The sequence below is a fragment of the Ischnura elegans genome, assembly GCF_921293095.1.
Source record: "Ischnura elegans chromosome 13 unlocalized genomic scaffold, ioIscEleg1.1 SUPER_13_unloc_1, whole genome shotgun sequence".
NCBI lineage: Eukaryota > Metazoa > Arthropoda > Insecta > Odonata > Coenagrionidae > Ischnura > Ischnura elegans.
The window spans coordinates 15,780,061-15,807,870 of NW_025791657.1; the positions used below are offsets into that span (position 1 = coordinate 15,780,061).

The 27,810-nt window shown below is 37.0% G+C and overlaps 1 protein-coding gene across 1 annotated transcript; it reads left to right on the forward strand.

Moving 5' to 3' along the window:
* Positions 1 to 526: 526 nt before the first annotated feature.
* Positions 527 to 27,396, forward strand: LOC124172112. Its single transcript, XM_046551518.1, has 6 exons — positions 527 to 941; positions 1,058 to 1,195; positions 10,731 to 10,898; positions 13,664 to 13,786; positions 17,737 to 17,856; positions 27,250 to 27,396. Exons 1-6 carry the CDS (start codon positions 771 to 773, stop codon positions 27,394 to 27,396), a joined length of 867 nt encoding a protein of 288 aa, XP_046407474.1. The 5' UTR covers positions 527 to 770.
* Positions 27,397 to 27,810: the final 414 nt, after the last annotated feature.

The window sequence follows — 27,810 nt, forward strand, 5'->3', positions numbered from 1 at the left end:
GTTACTTGTTAATATAAGACAATACAATCAAACCTCATATAGAGTCGATGTTTTCTAGTTGCTATTTTATCCGCGAATAGCGTATCTATAAAACAGGCCAAACATCCGCGTTTGAAGACAATTTTCTTTCCATTTGATATAATAAATAGATACTACAATGATATTGATCATTCTTGTTTTCAATTTATTGTAACATAACTGTTTTTGGCTAATATTTATTCAATAATTTAACCCAGAAACGGAATTTAATCCCAACTTCGGCTTGCGCACGGTCATATTCCTTTTACGCTCTTTGAATCTTGTAATGACTGTAAACTTTCTTTGATATGGTATTAATCGTTAAAAAATATTCATGGAATATATATCTCAATAAATCTCAATAATATACCACTTATCGTTGAAAATACCTCACTTTTCGAATGTAGGCCTGTTGCATACGTTATCCTCTAGCAGTGCAATATGCAACTAAAGTACGGTATCTGAACTAAGCCTCGCTTCCCTGGTCAGTTATAAAGTGCGGCGTCAATAAGCTTGAAATTCTCGTGAAATGCTTGCTGTTTACTCTGCTGCTTTGTGATTTCTTTGTGAGATTCGACTTAAATTTGAGCTCATTACGCCCTTTTCTTGATAAGTCTAATGTTTTTGCATTGGTGTACGTGATGAAAATGATCTTAATGTATTAGGAATTCGGAAACCACTGAGTGCTACGTGGATGATTTGTTTAAGGAGTGAACTGGTTTAGAGTTTGAATAAGTTATTGCAGTGAAAACATGAGTATTACCATTGGGGATTTCTCGGAGTCTTCAGAAAGCAATTCCGAGGGTACCCCGTGCAGACTTTGCATGAAGAAATATGATTATTATTATTACAACTTATTCACTTCAACTGTGGCAAGCCAGATTACTGTAAAGGATGCCTTATATGATTTAGTCGGCTTAAAGGTAAGTGACGAGTTACATATTATCGATTTCCATAGTTCTTGTTATATTCCGTTCTATGAGTATATTTTCCACGATCCGTCTGAAATCTCGAGCATATGTTTTCATTGCTTTCTCAGGTTGCTGTGGGAGATGGCCTGCCTGGCACTTTATGTGCTCTGTGCTTGGAAAAGCTCATCGAATTCAATGATTTCAGAAATATTTGTCATAAATCGGACGCAGAACTGAGAAAAATTTCGTGTGGAATTTACTTCAGGGTGAGTGCATCTTATTATTTTTCATTGGAAGCTTCGTGTAACTTACAAATAATGTGAAATGAATGAATAGTTTCACGTTGATATCGACGAGATGGAATACTTAAGTAAGATGTTTGTATTTTGAAAATTGAACAGGTTAAGACAATAACGTGAAAAAGTGACTTAATCGTATATTTGATGTAGCCACGACTGGCTAAGTGCTAAGATTCATGCCTGCATCAAATTAATAAATGCAAAATTTACTAAAAATCACTTTGATTTGGATACAAAAGTTAATGGAGCATAAATTTGTTAATTAACAATATTTAATGATGTGAAAGGACCTCGCCAATGATCGACGTAGCAGTGAAACCAGTCCAGTTTCCCACAAGGTGTTTCCGAATCCTGACAAGGCATTTGTTAAATCGCAGTTGGTTATTTAGTGGTGAGGACTGCAGACGTTTTGTCTTTTCGTACTACTATGTGTTTAAAATTCAATCCTTGCAAAAAAAGTGGTAAATGGAATTCAACTATGACATCCTAGAAAAGGATATCAATGAATACGAAGAATTTTTTTTAAATGTGTTTTCGATATATTTCTTTTACTTTTAACCTCCTGTATGGATTTAAATTTGAACTGTTTAAGTTAAGGTCATTTACAGAATCGCATTTGCGTACGTTTTTTTAAGTTTATTTGCCATTTTCTAGATGTATTAAACATTAAGTGATATTTGCAATTTTCTAGTTGTATTAAACATTAAGTGATGAAAGAAATGCAAAAATATACAAGCACTAAATAGTAAATTAGCTATACAAAAAGTATCCAATAAAATATTTCAACAAAAAGACTAAAATTTCTAAAGAAGGTTAAAAAAATTGATTCGACATACCATGGCTATTTAGTGTACTTGTCTTTTGTTATGTAATAATATTAAATATTTGCATTTTTTATATTTGTATCATATTTGATTGATTTGATATCAATATTATTTGCTAAAATTATCTATGTCAGTGGTTTATAATTTTTTATATCTTTGCTTACAAAAACTGTTTATTCAAATTATTTTATGGTAAATAATATTTTGTTTACAGAATTAAGGTGGGGTAGGTGCTACCCCTAGACAGCATATATCAAATGTAACGACCCTAGGAAATTTTTCAAGGCTTGCTAAAATCCTGAGATTCATTAAAAAATATAATTATTAATAACCAGAAAATAAAATTAGATTTGCGTTCCTCTCTCTGTAAAGTGGTAATTTTTATAAATTATTTCTTAAAGTCTTGTCAAGGGATCGCACTTTCCCTGTGCAGGGGGCAATTGCATCCCATAGCAGATGTACATTATATTTCCACATTACATGACACCTGGGGTAAGTGCAATATGCCCGGAAATTCAGCTTTACATTGCTTTTTATGGTATCACCTTAGGTTTAACTGTTCTAGAAATTCACTTTTATCTATACTGTTGGAAGTAGCTTTTTGTATCTTCTGGTTAATTAGGCATTATACTAAGGAATTTTAGTCCAATTTGTTTTACTAATGATGGTGACAGTATTCGAATTTCATACATTAATTTACAAGCATATTACAAATAGCTAATGTTTATAGAAGCTGAATAAATAATAATAAAGATAGCAAAAATGCGATGGTAATGTGATGATATATCCAGATGAAGGTACGCTGTATCGAAACTGGTCGCAAATATATTTTATTTTGTGAAACAGCAAAGTCTTTTCTTAACCTTTGTGCACAATAAAGATAGCATAAAGTTTGTATATGACTAGATATCTTAATATAAACTAGATTGAAAGGAACAAAAAATTGACTATAATGTAGCTTGCGTTATCAGTATAAAAAGCAAAAGGAAGAAAGAATGGAGAAAAACTCATGGTGTTCAAACAGTTGAGCAATGAATATTGATTTGTTTATTTAAAGTTGGGTTTTAACCTAAGAAAGATAGGCAAATTGTTAACTTATCCTCAACAGCCAACTAATGGCTTAGGTAATATTTTTGCAATGTCTTCCCTATGTATTTTGCTTTAATCCTCATTCTGTGGATAGGTGAAACTTATTTCAGTCCTACAAAGTGTCCTCAGAAAGCAAACCATGGGATCAACTGATTCATTGATCTCCAGAGTTTTCCATATGTGCAACAGACTTTTTACCACTGAATATGGTCAGAATCCAATCTCAACTACTACCTTGTATTTTCTGGAGCACACCAACTATCCCAAACTCTCTGAATACTACCAAAGGAGAGGGTTTAATTTTGCTATAAACACTTATACTCTCTTACTTAAGCACTAATGCAGTGATGCTCAAACAACCTAATGAACTAACTGTGCAAGTCGAGGGAAATACTCTGTTGCCAACAAATCTTGTCTTCCCTGGGTACGTAGAAAATGAAGTTTCATCCAGATTCTATGCATACATTCTGGCTTATTATTACGATGCAATTCATGTAGTGTCTTATGCAACAAATAAAAATGAGCATTTATCACAAAAGGTCATCAATCTTCTTCCTTGCATACTCAATCCTCAACCAATCTTCCCAAGGTTGGTCGTCTTTGAAAGGTATTTTATGCTATTTTTACGAGCATAATCGGCTATCATTTCCAAATCCACTTATGTAGACAATTCTAATCCAATTTTATCCATACACATTATCCCATATTTAGGAATCCGTTAATGTTTACTTGCACATTTTCTCCCCATTATATGGCAGTCCTTTTTGTGTTATTCTCACATAATTGTGCACCATTTCTCCTTGCAATCATAATTATTGCTTATATTATGACAGCAACCCCCATAATATGCACGAAATTTTTAAATATATGCAGCCAGATCTTAAATACAGCGAAGGAAATACTCGTGATATATCTACATAAAATATAAGCTTGATTTTGATATGGCTACAGGGAAGGTCTCAAGTTAAACTTTGCATAGACAATTCCAGCTGCATAGAACTTAGGTTATGACATTTAGAAAGATTGAAACGTTACGGCAAGAGCAAAATGCAAGGTTATTATTTTGTGAAAACTAACTTCAGAAAGTTTTCTTTATCAAGAAACTGAAAAAATAAAAGTTGATATGAGGACTCTAATTAAAAAACCTAGTTTTATAGTCTACAATGATTTGTAATATTTATACAAAGCAGTTTAATGCAAGAACTGCCAGACAGAAACTAAAAATTGAAGCTACACTACAATCACATAGCTACTTAGCACTAGAATGCCGAAGGGTGTCATTTTGACACCCTACGCGAACATTGTTTTCAAAGCTGGCCTTTAAAGAGTGTTGTAGAATAAAATATTTCGTGACTTTTAATCATTTTTAGGGCTGAGTAAGACGACAGTGTTAGGGATAGCCCCCTCTCTTTTTTCCGTCTTAAAAATGAATTTTTACCTGGAATGCTGGAGGGTGTTATTTTGACATCCAGTATATTTTATCATTTGTTCATACGGTTTAGGTCTTTCATGGTATGTGGTTGGAGTATTACTAGCCAAAGTAGTATTTAAGAATAGTACATTACCTCCATGATTGTTCATGTTTTACATAATTTCAATAAAAATCAGCTGTTTATAATTTTTTCGAAAATTTATTAGCTTGTGAGGCAAGTATATTTCATACTATTTGTGAATGATTTGCCTTAAAACCAGCCAGATTTTACCGCGATGCCACTTATTTGCTGTAAAACACAAATGTAGTGACGCACGCCGCAGTGCAGTTGGTTTCTTCCAAACCTCTGTGTTCGGCTGCCTGGTGCAGAGTTAGGAACATTGGCTTGCTGGCGTGTCATGAGAAGTCGAGACGTTTCTCGACTTACGTCGGCAGTTTGGTCTTAATAATGTTACTGCATAGATGCCAGAGCAAATTATTGCAATACTAAATGATATTCCTCTATTTCATGCCATGAACTATGTGAATGGGCATCTAGCTTTGCTCTGAAACAGCTTTTTGTCAATGGTTATGTGTGGCCCAGGCTTGGTTATGGTTAGAGCATTGTAGTACTTCAGTTGCGAAAGATAAACATCTTAGTATATACACACAATTGAGTTGTTTTATCTGCTACTATGTACAGTATTAGCTATGTGTTCCTCATTGTGTTTGTATACGAACCTGGGTCAGCACTAGCTATCGGGCTGAAGAAATTTATGCGTAGTCGTGAGGTTGTATGCAGATGTGCTGGCCAGGCTTCAAAGCGATGATGCCTTCTCGTTCAACATCCTACCCAAGAAGGAGATGGACATGCTGTGGAACCATAGCATGGGCCACACATAGCCACAAATCTAAATGCCCATTCACGTAGTTCATGGCATCAAAGCATGATAAATATGGGCAAAAATACTGGCTTGTAGTAGATTAGGACAGTAATTATTTGATAAGTGGATTTCATTACCTTGGCAAGGACAACTCTCATCAAGCTGTCGGTCGTTTTACAGAGCATGCTGTATTGAAACTTATGCGGCCCTACTTGGCCAAGGGCAGAAATATCACTAATGGCCAATTTCACATGACTTTGATTGGTTTTGCTCGGAAAAAAGGGTACAAGCCTTTTGGGTACCTACCATAAATGAGAGAAAAAAGGACATCTCTGCTGGAATTAAAGCTTCTTGGGAAGAGTTGTATTAAAATAAATTGCACAAAAATGGTTATGTAACACTTACCCTTTATCAGGGAAAACCAAAAAAATGTGTTCATGGTCTAAGCTCTCTTCGCCCTCATGTGGTCAGTGACAACTCAAAGAAATCACCCGAAACTGAGCCAGAATGGACAAGAAACTGTCAAGTAAAGATAAAGTGCAATAAAAAAACTGTTGGCTTTTGTAAGCTGTGTAAAAAGTCGGTATGTATGGCAAAAACATTGCAAAAGTGCCAGAAATGTAAAGAAACTGCAACTTAGATAAATCTTTTTGGAAGCCTGTACAAAAAAAGTATTCGATTTCTGTTTGTGTTTTTACTAAGTTTTTATGTTTTCTTTTATATAATGTTGTAGTTAAATAGTCGTAATTGATTTTGTTTCCAAATTTTCATCTGTAAAAGCAAATTTCCACATTCGAAGACAAAAACCTGATGCAAAAAAAGATGCCACAGTCCAAGAGAACAGATTTTTTTGCTTACAATTTTTTTACTTCAGTCAAAATCTCTCATAAAACATTAATTTTTTTGAAAATATTATGGAACCAAAAGCAAATATTACAATGAAGATGATGCTTTAAAACAAGCGGCTAAGAAATAAATAATCTGCAACATAACCCGGCTATAAGAACACGGGTGTCAAAATGACACCCTCCCGGCATTCTTGGGGTATGCCAATTTCCTGGCATTCCAGTGTTAAGGAAAGAATGATTGGATGTGGCAGGAAAAGTGCGACTCCCCGTCTTAATTCAATGTAATGATCCGATTTATAAAATTTAAAGTAAGCAAGAAAACTAACCCATGAAGAGGAGAAAACAAGTTCTTACGTAGCCCCTTTGATGCATTGATTCTGAAGGTACTGTGGTGTAACCTCTCCTCACAACCAACAACAGGTACGACTTGAACTGAAGGGTATATTTCCTAAGCATGTGGAGCGAGAATTTGAGGGATAAATATTTCAAAGTAGTTGGCTCTGGTTCCATTGCAATGGGTGAAATATGTTGTATTGCATCCACATGCTTCGAGAACGGAAATACGACCTTCCTTGAGGGAGGTCGCACTTACACCACCTCACCTTACAAGTTATTGTCCAAATAAATGTACCCATGAATGTACACTTGAATGAATGTACACATACATGTAATTTACCTGTGAAAATTGTTACCCTAAATCTCTATTTTAATTAGAAGATTTTAACTTCTAAAGAAGGGAGTGAAGATACTTTGCATGACCTTGATATTCCAGGGGTAACATGAGTATGCTGTGAATGCCACGATTTGAAGGCCTACTCATGGCCCCAATGATGCTATAATAAAGCCATAATAGCATGACCTAAGTTTTACCAAGAATATTCTTGCCCAATGTTGATTCTTATAGTCATGTGGTTTATGGTTTCAATTTTTATTTAACGTCATTGATAAGATTACAAAAATCCTTTTTAACCCTTCCGCACTCGCGTCAAATTTTGGGACAAATATGCTCGCGTGGCGTCTGCTAGACGCCAATAGTGTACATTATAATATAATAGTTAATATTAAAATTAAATGCAACACACTACTTTTATGTTATTTATTTGCTCCTTTACAAGTTATAACATTGTAAATACAATAGTTTTTAACTTATTTAAGACATTTTAACCATCTTTTAGTAACTAAGCACATTTTTGATACATTGCTCTCAATTAAACCACATCACAGCAACAATTACATATTTTTATCCTTGCAAACAATACAAACGTATTCAGAATGCTCTAAACATATATAATGATCACAGGAAATGCACCTATATTTTGTCATTCGATTTTTTTTTCTGTCGCAAATGTAACATCTCTTTCTAGAATTCTCTTTTTTCTCCTTCGTTTTTTCCTCCGATTTCCTACGAATACTTTTGGAACTGCAAGTACTTGACTCATTATGTTCAGTTTCTTTGTCTTTCTCACTAATGGCTAAAGTTCTTTTTCTCAATTCCCTCGGTAAATTTACCACGTGACTACGTTTTTGCAGGTGCTCTTTAGTTAGTTCTTGCGCAAGGACTTTGATAAAATGCCTTCTTTTCAAAATTGCATGAGAACTCTCTTTGTTGTTTACAAGGTAAATAACCTGAGCATTTATTGCTGCCACATTGAGCATGGTATAAAATATAGTCATCGGCCACCATTTGGTGTTTCTTGCTACTGAGTAAGTCGCGCATAATTTATCAACTACATCAACGCCAGATTTAGTTGCATTGTAAAATGTCACGATCTCTGGCTTATTCGAATTCCCTGTTGTTTCATCGATTGTGGAATCATGATGCATTGAAGATATTAAAATTACATTTTTTCGTGGCTTTGGTATGTATGATACCAATGTGCAATGCCTATCAAATCCAAAACGAGTTGTAAATGGTTCTCGACCGACAGGGGATGTAAAACTGGGTGGAAGCTGCCGTTTATTCTTCCTTACTGTTCCTACATACGTAAGGTTAGCTTTGAGTAGGTCTAAAACTAGCTCATAACTGGTAAACCAATTATCGGCGGTTATATTGCGACCACTGTGAGCAATCGGTCTAACCAACCTTTTTACAACATCATTGGCACTGTTACTAACGTAAAATGGGCCTTCCGGCTGCTTCCCAACGTATACTTCTAAGTTCCCTGTGTAAAATGTTTTAGAATCTGCTAGAGAAAATATCTTAATTCCATATTTTCCTGGTTTACTCGGGATGTATTGCCTAAATGCACATCTTCCTCTGAATTTTGATAGCATTTCATCAATAGTTACGTATTCTCCCAAAGAATAACTTTCACGGCAATTTTGAACAAATATATCAAAAACCTCTCTAACAGGTGCAAGCTTATCTAATAGCTTCCTATCGCTTCTAGTTGCTTTGTCATCAAACCGAAGGCTTTGTAAAATAAAGTGGAAGCGCTTACGAGACATCACCAATCGAAAAAATTCAACACCAGTTCCATCTGTAGACCACAAATCACTTGTATTTAGCTTACTATTTCTAAGGAAACCTGCCATATACAGTAATCCAAAGAAAGCTTTCAGTTCACTCAAATCGGTAAATTTACAATCTCTTTCCCTATCGTAACGATCTTTTTGGGATTCAATGAATTTATTAGTGTTTTCCAAAATAATAGCAAGCAGACTGTCGGTAAAAAAACATCTCCAACACTCGAGTACAGTCTTAGCGGTTGTAGCACTTTCTTTCACACGTGAATTCAGGTTTACAATATTATGACGACGAGTCCTTACAGTCACCACTGGTATTTGCAAAGCCCACTTCGTAGTTTTGTCTTTCCCAAAAACAAATTCTTTACCTGATTCTTCATCCTCTCGGTCACTTTCTTCCTCACTAGTAATTTCTTCCTCCGTATCCGTGTTTTGCAATTGTTCCTCTAAGGAATCTTCTTCACCTTCGCTCTCATCATCTACTGCAGACAATTCTGAATCTGATGATTCCATCAGAAGACGCTGCAGATAGCTACGATCTTCCTCACGCATTAGGTTTAGCTGTTTTTTTCTCTCCATCTAAGGGACGTAAGTAAATCCAGAAGAGATACATCATAATAGGGAACAACCATCTACAGCGTGATTAATTTCATAAATGTATATGCATAAATATAAAGGAATATAAAACTTACACTTTCGAACAATGAAACACTATGAAGTGTAGCTTGTTCCACTGCACCACTCTGGAATTACTCGCACGTTTTACTGATAAAATTCAGGGGCTCCTTGCAGTCACAAGTTCCTTTCTGACGCACCAATACACCAACGGACAAAGAATGAGTGGTCGATAGCGGGATACTTGGGTATTTATACGGAGGAACTACAAGAGTTGCACATTTGTATATCCAAAAGAAAACAAGTTAGTAAATTAGCGCAATATGTGGGGACCCGACGTGGCATCTCTGCGGCTGCGAGAAATAGATAAGAAAAAGATAACTTGTCATAGATATGTTGGAGAGTTTCTCTAAGGTTGCAGATTGAAAAGAAAACAAAGTCGTCACCGAAATGGTTTTAGAGGCGGCGTCTATCACACTGTGCTGAATAGACATTGATAAGATACGTTAAAATTGAGACTCGACGAAAAGGCAAGCGTTGGACCTACGCAGATAGAAAACAAATTAGCAGGGCATATGCCGAATTCAAAAGAAAGCAAAGTCGTCACCGATATGGTTTCGCGACGCGGCGCCTATCCACAGTGCTGAATAGACTAGGGTAAGATACGTTATAATTGAGACTCGACGAAAAGACAAGCGTTGGACCTACGCGGATAGAAAAAAAAGCAGCTGGGCATATGCCGAAACAGCAGGCCGTGGCGTGCCGCTCCCCAGATTGCAATCAATTGCTGTGCAATTAAGTTGCACACAAAAAACCCACAATGGATGGGTGGCTGAAATACGACCTTCGAATGATTGTCTCCGGTGAAATCGAGAGCAGTAATTCCTTGATATATTCCCGCAGTAAACAAAAACGCGAGCTTAAACCACATAAATAAATAAGAGAAAAAAATTGCATTTTTATTTACAACAAATTAAAGATAATCATAATTAATAATAGCATTAAATAACAATTATAAAATATAAGAAATGAGCATTGATTGAAAATAAAATATTTATTAAATTGTAACGAATCTAGTCGCGTGGCGTCTGACAGACTCAAATACATTTCAAAAACCCTTGCCTGGCACCCTGCTATAAATTTATCTGATATGATTTAACTGAATGGCAGACAATTCGAAAAGAGTAAGGTACCTAGAAGGAGAAACTATTATACGCACACTTTGGCCGAAGAAAAACAAAAACATATTGGTTGGCGTCCAGCAGACGCCACGCGAGTAGCGGAGGGTTAATCAAGATTATCAGCATTACTTATTTGTTGATTTTGAAGTAGGTGAGTTGTTTATCAGTGTTACTCTCTTTGCAGAGTTTTTTAGGAGAGGGGGCAGTTCATGACAATTTGAGGTCTTCTACTGAAACCAAGGACTGTGTTCATGATGCGATTGTAAGCACTTCAGAGGTAGTATGCTCAGTCCAGCCAAATGAAATATTCATTCTGGTGCCAGACATCCAACTGCCCACAGCCAATATGTTGGTAGGTTTTATTCTCATATACGGTAAAACCTGTGTCGGAAGATTCATTATTTTAGCTTTTGTTATATTAATATATCATTTGTATGATGAAAATAGGTTTTCCTAACATAAGTGTATGCATTTCTATGGTTATTCTTCTTTAATATTTTGATCATAAGTTGCATGATAGAAGGTGAAATGCTTATCCATTTACTCACAATTCAATCTTAGTTGCACAATATGGCCAATGTTAAATGGTCTTGGTTTAAAATATAAGTGGCTCACCAGTTAACTCTCGAGTGATGAAACTTATTATGAGCTCATTTTAAATGAAGTGTGTCTCATTGGTCCCGAAAGGGACTGGAAGGCCATAAAATATTAGCATTAGGTGGTCCTCTTTGGGACTGCAAGTATGATAAAGGTTATTTTATGTGCATGGCTGTGACACAGCCACAGTAAATTCATCCTATGGTGGACAGAATTTAAATTGTACTGTCTGAAATGCATCTGTAACTTACCATGGCACTTTTTGGGACAATGTCTGCAGTGTTCAGTGGGGGTGACTGTTGTAGTTACAAAGTTAGATGAAAAGAATTTTTTTGTGGAAGACCGTGATTTCGTTTTAAGAAGAAAAGTATTTCATGAGCCTCTCAACCGGTTGTGGGTTCATTAAAGTCTTTTCTCCCACGTGTTGCCATCCTTGATAAACCGTGGGGGCCTAACACCTAGTACCATGAGTTTTGGTAAAATTGCCCTAGGAATCTGCCTTGTGATCTGCAATGTCAGCCCGCAATGGTCAAATTTGCAGCAGTCCAAGGGAATTTTTTCTCATTCCAATTCATGTGTATTTCATTTGTAATAGGAATTAAAACTCGATGACACAAATTTTTTTGTGAACATGTACTGATTTGCTGATAGGAAGGAAAAAATAGCAACGAAAAAGTTGGACAACTTGATTTTACACGCAAAAAATGGGTACATATTAAGAAAAAAATAATTACAGGAAATGATAAGGGGCGGAAATTTTTTGACACAAATGATCCAATGAAGAATTTGATTCTCTTTCATATTCTATTGAAATTAATGGCCTCATTTAGACGATAAAGGCCCTCAAACTTGGCTGTCTTGCATTTAAATCAATGGTGTAAAAGGAACAATCTGATAGTTAACAACCAGAAAACTGTCTTCCTCCAATTCCAACATAAAAACTCCTTCAAAAAAGATCTTATCCCTCACATAGACAAAATCTCACAATCCTCTGATGTTGACACTACAAAGTTCCTTGGACTTCAAATCTCCACCAACCTTGATTGGGCACCTCACGTACAGGTCGTACTAAAAAAAATCTCCGTGGGTATATTTATCATTAGAAGGTTGTACCCGATTGTATCAATGGATACTTTAAACATGGTATACTTCGCGAAAATTCATTCCCATATTTCTTATGGCATTCTGTTTTGGGGAAACTCACCTGCAGCAAAAAGAGCCTTTTCAGCCCAAAAACAAGCCATTAAAGCTAGGTACCATGTCCCTATTTGCACTCCTGGTAAAATCTTCTTTGCCAAATCTAAAATCCTCACCCTCCCTTCCTTGTATATCCTGACATGTGCCTTTTTTGTCAAAGCAAACCCTTCCCATTTTCTTCAAAACTCTACCTACCATGATCACCTCACCCGTTCTAGAAATTACATCCATTCAAACCAATATTCCAGCTCTCTCTGCCTAAAAGGTCCCTACCACTCTGCCTCGATCCTATACAATAAAGTCCCCAATGAAATAAAGAATAGCAAATCACCTTCCAAATTCAAAATAAGACTGAAAGACCTCCTAGCTGAAAAATGCTATTATTGTATTAATGAATACCTGGAGGATGCATTATAAAGAAAATTTTCTAGATGGCAACCTGAATGCCTATATTTTTCCATACTTTCTGTTAGTATTTTTATGAGTGATTTATTTTTATGATGTAAATGATAATCTTGAGAATTCCCAAGAATCGGGAAAATTTTCAATCATGTATATATGTTGGTATGTAATTATCTGTAATCTCATATTGACTTTAGCCTTGCAGATGTATAATTTGCCTAAGGTGAAAGAAATAAATAAATTTCTTTACAGACAAAAGGTGGGATTTGAACATTTAACCCCTGGGTTGGTGACAATTATTGGGTGTACTACTAGGTACTTTCTCCCATGGCCATTTATACCCTAAATGGTGTTTAGCCTCACCAACTGTCTGCCTCCAATTTCTTATATCTTCTGCCGCCTCCTTGCGGACTCCCATTCTCCCTGTATCAACCAACATGTAATCCTTCAATCTTTTGTTGGGTCTTCCTGGAGGTTGTCTTCCATCAGGGTATTCTTCCCAGTCTTTTTTGCTAGGGCCTCTATCTGTCTTGGTATTGCCCTGCCAATGGCAATCTGCAGCTCTTAAGTTTCAGCAACTACGTTTTGGAAGTTGAAATGGTCCCTGAGTTCCCTATTGTGTTTTATTTTCCAGTTTTAATTATCTCTTATGGGTCGAAAATAGCTGTTCTAAAAACTTCATTTTAAAAGATACATAATAAACTTTTTTTTCTGTTCTTTTGTCGATGAGTCTTGATACAGCTCTATACAGAAGGGTCGGTCTTATTTTGGTTTTACAAATTTAAAGTTTGGTTATGATGGATAGAGTTTTTAATGATAGGAGTCTGAAGAGGACATACATGCTTCTACTACATTGAATATTATTAAAATATGTTATTAATATTGGGACTTTATTGAAGGTAACTCTGCATTCTTTTCCAGTGTCAAGTACAAGTGGAGAATAAAGAATCTCAAAGAGAAGAGAATAATCAAATGCTGCATGGAACAACTCCAGATGGAATTGAAAGTGATGCAATAGACCTTTTGGCAACTTTTGATAACTTGGTAAGTGAACACTCTTTCCTTGTTTACACGTTCCGTGCTCATGATGCAACATCTACATCATAGCAGCCACTACCAAGTGGCTGATGACGTAAGGTAATGTCATGATTCCCTTGTGTGTTATTTTCCACCCTGAGCGTCAGCCACCGGTGTTAGGGTATCGGAGATGGTCATTCTCCACTATTTACGTATTTGCCGTGCTGAAAGCTTGGACTTTTTTTTCGATTTTTTCTATTTTACCCAGTTTTGCTCTGCAAGGACGTCTTTGGGGGTGGGTTTTTATAATCTATTTCATTAATACGTTCATTTTATAATGCAGAAAACAGCAAGATATTCTCACAATTGTTCTTATACCTTTAAAAAAACTTTAACAAATATTCAAAGTGAAATAAAGAAAGATCCTTTTGCAGTTGATTAAGATGGTTAAGATACTTTATTACAAGGTGTTTAATATTTCTTTACGAACTTTCACGCAATGATTAGCATGTGATTATTTAATTGGTTTTACGAGAAGGAATGGAAATATTTTTCCCTTGTTGTAATTTTTATTTTTAGTGTCAATTAATGCTATTGTGGTAAATTGCTTGGCTGGTTGCCTAATGTTGGGCATACTCTAAGTACGTGTTATTTCTTTCTTGTACCTTAAAAGTTTCCGAGTGAATTTCATTTGCTATGATTTCATCATGGCAAAAATTTTTTATCACTGATTATTTGCTTGTACGCTTGAAATAATAACCATATTTGCATATTTTTTGCAATAACTTAAGTGAAGTCCTTGTTCCACATTGCAATTTATTTTTACTATGTACATTTCATGCACAATAGTTACACTTCCCCATCCTTACGTTCTCTAACATTTGAATTAGAAACTCATTACTTGACTTATTCCATAATAGGCCGTAAAAAGATAGGAGTTGATGACGGGAAGCTGGAAACCACTCCATTAAAACATGTGCCAATCATATGCATCAAGTGAGTTAAGAAAATTTATTCCCCAACGAGGACTAGGAGAGATATTGAGCACCTGCCTTTATAAATTAAGCTCTAAAACAAGACTATTTAGTGGTAATGTATAGTTATGTAATCATATTTATACGAATGTTTGCGTTTATTGCCTAATATCATTATTTTATGGCTTGAAGAAGCATATAAAATGTAAAAAATGTGAATTACATGGCAAATGGTGTATCAAAACTGGGGATTGGTTTGGTCCCCTAGTGGCAGACCATTGAAGCATGAAGTTTATTTATGCTCTGGGGTTCTCAAAAACAAATACATCCATCCATTTCTGATAAAAAACAATTAAAATAAGAGTGTGACTGTAGTACATTAAAAATTGGGTAATGGAAAAAATTAAGACACATTTTTTCTAGTATATTGCTAAAGATGTGATAAATAATTAAAAAAATGGATACTAGGGCTTACTGTAAATTTTAAAATGATGATGGAAGGGGAATTTTTATAGGTATGGATGGAGAACTCAAGATATTACAACGAGAGATAAGTAAAGGTTTAAGATTGGAGGGCGCATGGAAAATAAAATTGCCGACCGTAGACCAAAAGAGAACTCCTTTTATAGGAGTTTCTTTCCCTCATTGGGCGACAAAAGCATCTTTTGAGGAGGTTGCAAATACACCTGATTGTAATGCAATACAGCGTTTCTAGTAGCAACCCAATGCCAATGATGGATCCAGCAGTTGAAAGTCCCTCTGAGAATCCTCTCTTACTGTAGACCACAAAAGGTGGCTGAAAGCATGCACGCATGAAATGGAATCGAGGAGTTAACTGCTTCATCATACATATGTACTACCAAATAAAAAAATGGTATCTGACATGTCTGCATAGTTTTCAAGACATGCAGTAATGTTTGATAATTTTGTAGTCTACCACAGTAACAAAATGCAAAATGAACTGGCTAGCTCCCATTATGATGGATTATGTCAGCCAGAAAAAATTTATTTTGAGATAATTGTGGCAAAAAAAATTCATCCTTATTTGAAAACTAGTTTTAGCAGCATGAAATGACGATGATGCAGTTGGTGCACTCAAATATGCATCCACACACAGGAACCCACCTACTGTTTGAAAAGAAAACCAAGATACCAGTGTTTGATGGGCTATATCATCTATTCGAGGCAATCAATTTAAATGACCCAAAAACATACAGAAGAGAATTTATTTCTATGTTGGATAATTAAATTTAAAAATTTCACCTTGGTCATTGTATTTCCTGTACTTAATTTTTTTTAAATAGTACCTGTTTTTTGTGTGTAAAATCAAGTTGCCCAACTGTGAGCATTTGGTATTCCCACATGTTTCATTCCAGTAACTTGGAATTTAATACAAGAAAGCCAGATATTTGGTTGACCATTTGCAGAAAAAAAATTGTTTGCGCAACAAAAATTGATAGATTTGTTGTAAACAATGCAAATCTTTGCTTACTTCAAAACCAATGGATCAAATGAAAATTGATTGGTACTGATGTATGAAATATGTATGATTTTAATACTCCTGTTTATAACATGTACATACAATATTGCTTATAATGTCAGTATCACTCAATATTTATCTAAATGTTTCTACATGTGCACTGGCAGCTCCATCGTGGGAGAGGGAAGAGACATGGGGTGCGTGGTTTGCCACCAACTCGGCCGAGGCAACGAGTGGTCGATTCATATACTACCAGGGTACAATGCATCAAACTGCATGATATGGCAACTGTGCACAGCATTGAGATACTTCCTCTTTTCTGTAGTTTTGTTTTGGCCTTCCTCACTAGACAGAGAAAAACCGACAACCAGAGTCCAACAAAAGAATAATAATCAAACGGTATTATATATACTGCTGCCATTTAACGCGTATGATCTAAATTCTTGCATTATTTACATTCCACGGCAAACAACAGTACCAATAAATTTTCAATTGGTCAAATGGTTTGGAAGTTAGCAGATATTTGTGTTGCTTAAAACATCCATCAATTTTCGTGATAAAAGCAATTTGTCTTCTAAAAACTATTTAGAATAGATCTAGCTTTTTTACATCAAAATTCCTAATTATTGGAATGAAAAGTACGGGGAAATATAGAGCTCAAATTTGGGCAACTTGATTTTACACGCAAAAAACGGGTACATATTTAGAAAAAAATATGTAAAGGAAATACTATGGGGCAGAAATTTTTTGACACAAATGATCCAATGAAGAAATTGATTCTCTTTCATATTCTATTGAAATTCATTGCCTCATTTGGGCGATTAAGGCCCTCAAACTTGGCTGTCTTGCATTTCTTTACAGACAAAAGGTGGGATTTGAACATTTAACCCCTAGGTTGGTGACAATTATTGCGTGTACTACTAGGTACTTTCTCCCATGGCCATTTGTACCCTAAATGGTGTTTAGCCTCACCAACTCTCTGCCTCCAATTTCTTATATCTTCTGCCTCCTCCTTGCAGACTCCCATTCTCCCTGTATCAACCAACATCTAATCCTTCAATCTTTTGTTGGGTCTTCCTGGAGGTTGTCTTCCATCAGGGTATTCTTCCCAGTCTTTTTTGCTAGGGCCTCTATCTGTCTTGGTATTGCCCTGCCAATCGCAATCCGCAGCTCTTAAGTTTCAGCAACTAAGTTTTGGAAGTTGAAATGGTCCCTGAGTTCCCTATTGTGTTTTATTTTCCAGTTTTAATTATCTCTTATGGGTCGAAAAAAGCTGTTCTAAAAACTTCATTTTAAAAGATACATAGTAAACTTTTTTTTCTGTTCTTTTGTCGATGAGTCTTGATACAGCTCTATACAGAAGGGTCGGTCTTATTTTGGTTTCACAAATTTTAAGTTTGGTTATGATGGATAGTTTTTTATGATAGGAGTCTGATGAGGACATACATACTTCTACTACATTGAATATTATTATGTTATTAATATTGGGACTTTATTGAATGTAACACTGCATTCTTTTCCAGTGTCATTTACAAGTGGAGAATAAAGAATCTCAAAGAGAAGAGAATAATCAAATGCTGCATGGAACAACTCCAGATGGAATTGAAAGTGATGCAATAGACCTTTTGGCAACTGATAACTTGGTATGTGAACACTCTTTCCTTGTTTACACGTTCCGTGCTCATGACGCAACATCTACATCATGGCAGCCACTACCGAGTGGCTGATGACGTATGAATATTGCAATCATTGAATCGTTAATCATGAATATAATGATGGTGCTTGCCCATGCAATTTTATGGCGTTACAGTTTTATTTCCTCACCTAGAATTTTAAAATAATAACAAAATACATTCACTCATTGAACCTGATTTATGTGAAAAGTTATCAGTAGCCTACATTTATGTTGCACATTCATGAAACACCTTGGCCCAGTCATGCTATATGAATAGCTTCTATTGAGCAGATTATGCAGAAGGCACCGAGATGAATTGGTATTTAAATGACTCTAGGCCCCAGGAAACAGCTTTCTTTCTGTATTTATCTGGTGATACCCATGCTGGGTGCATATTATGATTATTTATGCTACTCGGTGATGGTAACCTAATCTCCTTTGAAGCTAAATTCAAAAAGGAGATGTAAATTGAGATGTCCTGTTGAAAAAGGTTACCATAGTTTTAGTAAGTTTTTATGAGGAGTTTTCATATTGCAAAATTGGAGTGACTTCATGGCTCTCATCACCAAGGTCAAAGCACGGAAAAATATGTTTATTGTTTTGACTAACAGATATAAATCGTTATCCAATAAGTTTCTTGTGCTCTACGTTACATAGTCACTGAAGTCTCTTGGGATACACTATAGTTTTTGGGATTCATCTTAATTTCCTGTGTAGTGCATTCTATTTTGATAACCCAAATTTCTGTGCTGGAAAAAGTTTTTGTTAATGACGCAGCCTCACAGGTTATTTGTAAATATTTATAAATTTTTGTAATGCGGTTTTTAATTACTGTGTTATTGTTTACTTGCCTACATGCTTTTACTCTAGTCATCTCAGTATTGATGAAGCAATCACTGTCTATTTATAGTAAGTTAGCCAATGCGGGGTAGTGGACTTACATGATTTGTTCATGCTTTCTCAATTCTCTCTTCAGCTATTTTGCCCATGAAAGCTTCTAGGTATCTCGATGTTGTTTTTTAACTTTCCAGCCTTTCAAAAAAGCATGTGATGCTATAGCAAAATGAAGGCTGGACACAAGGATGGCATCATACCAACAAGAAGGCATCTACGGTCATGTGATACAGTGCTTTGCCAAAAACATATACCCTTTCCTACCGGTGCCTACAATAGGAAAATGTTTTCCATGCTACAAGTAGATTAAGAATATTTGAAATCTCTCTGTGCTGAATTCTCTTTTGGAGTGGAGTTACCTTGGTATTAAAACATTGCACATATTTTTTTCTATAATTTACTCTTACAAATTACGAATTACTGACATTTTTTACCATAGCCGAATTTTTAACAAATTTCTAGTGTTAATAACAACAAAGTTAGTGAACTCAAGGTACTAAGACTTTTACTCCAGAACTTGTCATTTTAATGCTAAAATTTCATTAAAAAGTTGCTTATGCACAAAACAGATCAAAGAATTAATTTAAATGATTAACAAATTGTAGTATGCAACAAAATATATTGCAAAAACCAATGGTAATATAACCACTTCCCAATGGATTCCTGTGGTGAGGATGATGGTAAAGGAGTGGGAGGGTAATTGCCTAGGACTTGCCCTAATGTCTCGCTAATTGGAGTGATAGGCTGGGCCTGAATGCATACACTCGGCGATGGCATAAAAGAGCATAAACTCTTCCTAGTGACTACCCTTGGCAACTTCAGACATGGTTTATACGTTTTGACTGAAAAAGCATATCTATTTCGCGTCATTTATCGCAGGCATAGCGTAAAATGAGAGTGTGCGTTTCGGGTTGCCTACCCACTGCTTTCGGGGACACGAGAAAAGGTCATTTTCTCGCTAATTGGAAGGAATATAGCTATCGTGTTTGAACTAAAATATCAAGGAAAGACCAATGTTATACATTATTGGAAAAAATAAGTGCTTGCTAAAACCAAATTTAACTTATTTACATTTTTAACGTTTTTTGTTGAAAATTTCGAAATTTCAAGACAGAATTGCGAACAGAAGATACTAACAGAATTAAAAAAATCATATCTGTAATACTTACCCGGGTACCCAATTTTTGCCAGGTATTACGTTTTGCTCCTAAATAAAAGTGGCAACTACGAGGCACCCTGTTGCCCATTGGGCCAACCTGATGGTTGGCACAAAAGGGTTGATAAGTATTCATTGGCATTGGTTGAGTTCCCTGAGAGTTTTGTCTTTTACATTTGGATTAGTGAAGAAAATCTCTTGTTAAATGAGAGGCAATAGGAAGAGGAGCAAATTGCATGTAGTTTTCTATTATGCAAGTGGTAAATTAAGTATTGATACCGAGTATCGAAGCTAACTAGGGGAGTGTTCAAAAATTGGGTCTCGGATTTCAATAAAACTTTGTATTGGTCTAGTATGTGGTATGCTGACCACAAATATACTTCCACGTGGGGTTATATAACCAATTTTTAAACAAAAGACGCTGTTAAACATTTACAGGGCAAACATTTTGCCACATAAACTGCGCCTCTGATAAATTGTGTCGTAGTCCAATGGTCATAGTGCCCATGTACGATTCGGTCGTCCCGGGGTTGATTCATGTGTGCAGCAATTTTTTCACAATTTCTTTACACGTTTTGTGTTAAAAAAAATCCTGCTCTTTATAATTTTTTCCATGATTTCCATGGGAAATTACATGTTTCTGCATGGAAGTCTTTTACTGCAATGCAGCTGCATCTGATGCGTGAAAAAGAAAGGATTTACGTTTCGTACGTAGTATATACAAGATGCTGTTTGAGTTTTCTTTGGAATAAAATTCGGAGAATCAAGCGAGATGGAGTGGAATTGATTCATAATGAAACACTGAGTTGCAATTTTCCACAAAAATAAAATTTAATTCGACTCGAGTTTCGATGTTACTACATCATTTTCAAGGTACAACTGAGAGAGGAGAAATGGGGTGAAAATTCCTCAAGGAAGTGGCTGGAATGGGTAGAAGTGCAAGGCGTGGGGGGGGAGGGGAGAGTGGAAAAACCAGAGGAGGTAAAAAGGTTGGAATTAAAGGGTTTTTTCCAGGGTTAACAAAATTTGAACATAGAAATGAAAGCATTTGAATACACGTGGCGGTCTTCTTATCCTCGGGTGTTGTTTCCGAGGGCCATCGGTGAATGGTGTGGAGGGGGTGGGGGAAGACGTCGTCTGTACACGTAGGCTGTCGTGCGGATTAGTAGGGTCCTCGAGGACGCGTTCTTCTGAGGGTGTGTGGTAGGGCGGATCGGAAAAATCGATTTTTTTTTCAAATCCATCTGGCCCAATGAAAAAAGTTGTGGGACCGATCAAAAATAAGGCTTGAAAAATTTGAGACCTCTAGTTGAACCCCTGACCCTAGCTCAAATGCAATTTAGGGGGGGAAGGTAAAAATTCGAAAAATATAATATTTTTTGGCCATTCCCTATCGATTTTGCCGAGTTGATGCTCTTTTAGGGCAAAATTTTCGTGCATTTTGACGTATCTGCCACCGTTTAGCCACAAAATGCCTAATTTGAGTCCGCTTCCGCGAAGAAAATATTCCAACGCCCACGCAGCGTGGCGGATACAAGATCGGCTGGCCGATCCCTTCCCCTCCCCGCTCGCTTTTCCCCCTCCCACGCCTTGAATACTGCAAAATTCATCCCGCGTGTGCTTCTAGGAGGGCGTTCATCTTGGATAATATAAATCGGAAGTTGGTAGAAAGTAAAAAAGGATGCGTCGTGAGACGACTTGTCCCTTATTTGGCGCCTCGTCGGCGATAAAGAAAATCGATGTGACCTGCATTTAGAGAAGTGATGAAATATTTTTAGATCCGAGAACGCAGGAAAGGAGCCTACGGTCTATGAAGAGTCCTCTCGAGTGGCTATAAAGGTGTGCGAACTTTGGATATGCACTTCTATTCCGGTATTGTCCGACACCTGTCACTAAAAGGGCATCAACTCGGCAAAATCTATAGGGAATGACCATTAAATATTATATTTTTCGAATTTCGACCTTCCCTGAATTTGAAAAAAATAAATTTTTCCGATCCGCCCTAGTGTTTAGGTGGGGAGCGGGGGGTCGGCGGTTAGGATTCACTGAATGGTTCTTGTGGGATCTCATTCACGTCGAGTGGGCGACAGGAGGGGGAGAAGGGATTGTAACACTTCTGGGAAACGCACTATTGGAACTCAATGGAAAGCAAGGGCCATTTTGAAAGGTAGAGGTTGTCGTTGAAAAGGGAAACCTGGGAATTTTTACGTTGGTGGATCTCTAATTGTTCCAAGGCGTCTAATTTCCTCCCTTTGGTATGTTTATCAAGAACTTTGGTTTTGAAGTTTGGATTGTGGCCGCTCTCAATGATGTGTTTGGCCACCTTCGAAGTTGGGTTACTATGGGCGATGCACTTCCTATGTTCTTTTTTTTTAAGTATACCGGGACTAGCCACGGTGATAACTTTACGGGAGTCACCCGCAATGCACAATTGTGCGAAAAATCCACAGGGAAAAAATCATTCGCCTTGACCGGGATTCGAACCCGGATCCCTCGATTTCCGGCCGAGTGCTTTAACCAGTTAAGCTACCGAGGCGTCACTCTTCCCTGTGGAAATTTGTGGACCATACCGGACATGGTGGTATAGTTCGGGCTTTACTCTCCGGCTGTGGCGCCATGCGCACGATTTGGACTGCTCGTCGCATAATATGCTCGGCAGTCCATACCACCATGTCCGGTATGGTCCACAAATTTCCACAGGGAAGAGTGACGCCTCGGTAGCTTAACTGGTTAAAGCACTCGGCCGGAAATCGAGCGATCCGGGTTCGAATCCCGGTCAAGGCGAATGATTTTTTCCCTGTGGATTTTTCGCACAATTGTGCATTGCGGGTGACTCCCGTAAAGTTATCACCGTGGCTAGTCCCGGTATACTTAAATTCGTCAAGAGAGAACACCTATGTGTTCAAAGTTCGGGCTTTACTCTCCGGCTGTGGCGCCATGCGCACGATTTGGACTGCTCGTCGAATAATATGCTCGGCAGTCCATACCACCATGTCCGGTATGGTCCACAAATTTCCACAGGGAAGAGTGACGCCTCGGTAGCTTAACTGGTTAAAGCACACGGCCGGAAATCGAGGGATCCGGGTTCGAATCCCGGTCAAGGCGAATGATTTTTTCCCTGTGGATTTTTCGCACTTCCTATGTTCATTGAATCTCGTGTTGAAATCTCTTCCTGTCTGACCTATATATTGCGCATGGCACTCGCAACACTTAATCTCGTATACACCACTCAGTTTTTCACTTTCGAATAGGTCTTTGTGTACAACAGGAGTTGGGATAATGATGTGGGGGTGTAAAAGGAAACTCTGAATTTTTCCTTAGGGATTTGGTTGGCAATCTTGTAGGAGAGATCTTTGATGAAGGAAATTTTGCACCATTTACGAGGTCACTTGTCTGCTGTGGGGAGAGAGAGGTGTTGAGGTTCACTGCTTGTTGTCCTCTTTTCTTTGCAAGCAAAGAGTCGATGAGTTCCACAGTGTATCCATTGTTAATTGCTATTGACTGGACGGTCAGGAGTTCTTGATGGTAGTGATTATTATTCATAGGGATGTTGATTAATCTATGGATTAGGGAAGGAAAACCAGCTAGTTTGTGTGGAATAGGGTGACATAAATCTGCTGGGATGACCTGATCTGTGAAAGTAGGTTTTCTGTATATTGAAAAGACATGGTTTTGTTTTTGAATTTCCACAGACAAATCTAAGAAATTTAATTTTTTGTCAACTTCCAATTCCATTGTAAACTTTATAGTTATGTAGTGAGTTAATGAGCTGGAGAAAACTATCTAGCTGTCTGTTGGTGCCGGTCCAGCAGCACAAAATGTCATGGACGTATCTGAACCAGTAGAAAATGTTTTGGCAATACTGTGGGTGTCACTTGAATAGTTTTTCTTCTAGGTGGTCCATAAAAATCTCGGCTAGTATGGGCGAAAGTGGTGATCCCATGGTTAGACCTTAAAAAAAATCTTTTGTTTTGCATTGGCCTAGTGCCCAGTAGATGGCAGCACCTGCGTAAGGATGTCCCAATTCATGCTCCCTTGTGGTTGGCTGCCCAGAATCTGGCCGGCTAAATACATCTACATCTACATAATACCCTGCGAGCCACCTCTAGGGTGTTTGGCAGGGGGTGATCAATCACCAGCATGCAGCATGCATTTGGACTCCCACATGCACACCACACCGTCCAAAAAACGTCCCGTATGATAACAAACTATACTACTACATGCTGTTAGAAATAGAATACAGAATAGAAATTCAGAAACGTGCATTAAGTTTTACATAGGTAGGTAGGCTACACTACAAGTCATGCAATCTATTTACGAGTTCTATTGCTGCCGTTATAATCTCTTATCGATCGTGGAAAAAATGACATTCGGAATCTGTCTGTTCTGCAATCTATCTCTCTTATTTTATTTATATGATCCTATCTTCCGTAGTACGTTGGCGTCCGCAAGATATGGTTAACTTCGTCAGAAAAGACACTGCTCTTGAATTTATCTAAAAGGTTTAGTCTATTTTTCAATCTACGGTCCGACAGAGATTCCCATCCGAGTTTATCTAAGAGGTCAGTTACACTAACAAGACTATCGTAACGACCTTTCACATACCTGGCAGCTCTTCTTTGAACGCGTTATAACTCTGTTATTAAGCCTTTTTCATGAGGGTCCCAAACACTGGCAGCGTATTCCAAATGTGGTCTAACGAGGGAAAAGTAGCTAATTTCTCTCACTTTGTCGTCGCACTTTCCTAATATTCTTTTAACGAAACCCATTTGACGATTAGCTTGACCGGTTATTTCTCGAATATGTTTATTCCACGATAGATCATTATTGAGTCTAACCCCTAGATATTTCACGGATTCAACTGCCTTTAACTGGGTGCCCCGAATGATATAGTTACGCTGTAGGGAGTTGTTCTTCTTCCAGAAATTCATTACGACGATTTTTTTCAAATTTAGTTCTAACTGCCAAGCATCGCACCAAGCTTGGATAGCAGCAAGGTCATTTGTTAGTTCATCTATATCTTTGCTGGAACGGGATCTCTGTAAACTACAGCGTCGTCTACAAATAATCGTAACTTACTCTGCACTACTTTGCCAATGTCGTTTATATAAAGAAGGAATAGGAGTGGGCCAATGACACTACCCTGAGGAACGCCAGAAGTGACTCTAACCTCATTGGAGACTGCACCGTCTAATACTACTCTTTGGACGCGGTCGCTCAAAAATTCTCTAATCCAGGAAATGACATCTTCGTCTAGACAATAAGATTTCAGTTTTATTATTAACTTTCCGTGGGGTACTTTATCAAATGCCTTTTTGAAATCAAGAAAAATCGTGTCTACTGGAATGTTGTCTTCCCCGGAGACTAAAATATCGTGGGCGAAAAGCGCTAACTGAGTTTCGCACGATCTGCTTTTCCTGAATCCATGTTCAGTTCCCATTAATGAGTTTTGCGCGTCTAGGTGTTTCATTACCGAGCTGACTACGATGTGTTCAAGGACTTTGCAAGAGATGGACGTTAAAGATATCGGACTGTAATTAGATGGCTGTTCCTTGTCTCCACTTTTAAATTTTGGCGTTACATTAGCGATTTTCCAGTCATTAGGTACTTCGTGTTGCTTGATGGATTTACTGAATATTAACTGCGACTAATGGGCAATTTCTGAGGCTAGTTCTTTATATACGTGAGAAGGGATTCCGTCTGGACCAGGTGATTTATTTGGACTAAGCGATTTCAATATATTTTCTATTCCGAGAGTACTAATGTCAATAGCTGGCATCTTATGTATACAGGGATTGTCATCGGTCTCGGGTGAGTTTCCGGAAGGCTCCGTGAACACGCTCTATAAGTAGGAATTTAATAAATTGGCTTTATCGTAACTGCTTGTCAACACATCTCCATTTTCGTTTCTCAGTGAACATACGGTTGATCGTTTACCTTGAACTTCCCTACCATATGACCAAAATACTTTTGGGTTATTCTGTAACTGCTCTACTAGTGTTTTTCTTTTAAAATACGTGAAAGCATTCCTGAACGCTTCCTTCGTGGCGGCTTTAGTCATCCTATATTTTTTAATTATTAGCTCGCCTTTATTAGCGGATAAATCCGTGCTGACTTTTAAATACACGATGCCTAATGGCTAACGAGTTGGGACACGGCTATATAATAAATATATAATAATCTATATCTTAATAAATCTTTGACCTTACTTCACACTCCATTTGTCAATTTCGACTTTCGTTTGTTTCACTATTCGCGATCAATTTTTAGCATGAGAACATAGTAGCTGCGCTTTTTTCTTGTGAAAGTTCCCATCAGCCAACCGGCGGTAGAATTTGCTTTATAAAACTCAACCTCTCGTTAAACTCCACGTTTCCAGTATCTCCACGTTAGGTAACGTGAGGTTTAACCAGGCATTATAAAACCGGCCCTAAATGTTAACTATTTGACTGTAACCAGAATATACTCACTCAAGGAAACATTAATACATTCCACTACTCATAGATGCACAACTCCTATTAGCAAAGAAACCCCTGTGACAGGGTTGCGGGTGTGAGTGCAAAAAGACTCATAAAATATTTTTGGATAGAACCATTGAAATCCTGGGAGGACGAGCTGGGTTGAAGGGGAATGTCTTCTGGAGTTTCATCATCCATATTTTCAGTGAGCTGTCACTCAACTGTATAAAAGCCATTGGTAACTAGAGGCTCCCCAGAAGCATATTGTTAGTGAACTCTGCTATTACCTCTCCCAAAAATGGAATAGGGTGATGGACTAAAATTTATGTCATAAAATGATTGTGTTTTTGTGTTAGCTGATGGTAAGGAGAGTATTAAAAACTCCAAATGTACCACAAAAAATAAGGCATTTGGTCACTCTGATTAAATAAAAATTGAAAATCTACGGAAAGCTTTAATTCGCTGACTTTCAGTTGTTACTATCAAAGAAGATAACACTTTTCCATAATTTTTGCCGTCATATTTCGTTGTGAGGGAATTTAACCTCTACACAGGGGATGTAATATTTTGAATAAGTTCAACAGATTTAGGCGTTATATGGTGGAAGTACAAACTATTTAATTAAAAGATAATAGCACTTTTCCACAGTATTTTAATGCATACGATACGTTTCGTTCTGTTACACCAGAGGATAGCTCAGTGAGCCCAAATACGTCAAATGCATGAAAATATTGTGGAAATATGCTACCAGCTTTTATTATATTGTGTAATACTTAAGTTTCCTTCATTATTTATTTTATTTAATCTTCTCTCTGCATTGCTGAATTTTGGGAATTCCATTGCTTACTTTCAGCCTATCTTCAATGAGAATGGAGAGTTCATTGAAAATTTGGCAATGGCCGTTGAGTCTACAGCGGAAGCAGCAGGTGAGTTCTCTATAGGATTAGCTAATAATTCTTACGATGGAGGGTTTGTTGTAACTGCACATGCCTCCCCGTAGATCTGCCTATGATGAGAAGTTTCGAATCCACACGAAGTTTTATTTTCGGCTAATGTTTCAAGCTTATAGTTTTATTAACCTTGCCACACCTCGCATACAGATATAAACTTTGGATTTAAAATGTCATTGTTTCCAAAACCAACCCTATTTTGGATATAAATTATGTTTGAAATTATTTGGTTGGTATTGCAGTGAAAAGTGGATAAATCGAACATCAAAGGACCAGTTAAAAAATTTGTATTATCCAAAAATCCGATTACAAGAGATCCTTCATAAAAAAGCACAAAAAATAAAATTCTTCTTTCCAATGAAAACTCTTTATTAAATTGACACTATTGAAGTGTAAATGCCTTGACTATTGCTTATGAACAATCTAAAAGTAACCTTAAAATAGAAATATTTATTTCAACAAAC

Coding starts and splice junctions, on each gene's coding strand:
- LOC124172112 (XM_046551518.1), top strand. CDS start 771: ATGAGTATTACCATTGGGGATTTCTCGGAGTCTTCAGAAAGCAATTCC. Junction 1,196..10,730: donor CGTGTGGAATTTACTTCAGG/GTGAGTGCATCT, acceptor CTCTCTTTGCAG/AGTTTTTTAGGAGAGGGGGC. Junction 10,899..13,663: donor TGCCCACAGCCAATATGTTG/GTAGGTTTTATT, acceptor ATTCTTTTCCAG/TGTCAAGTACAAGTGGAGAA.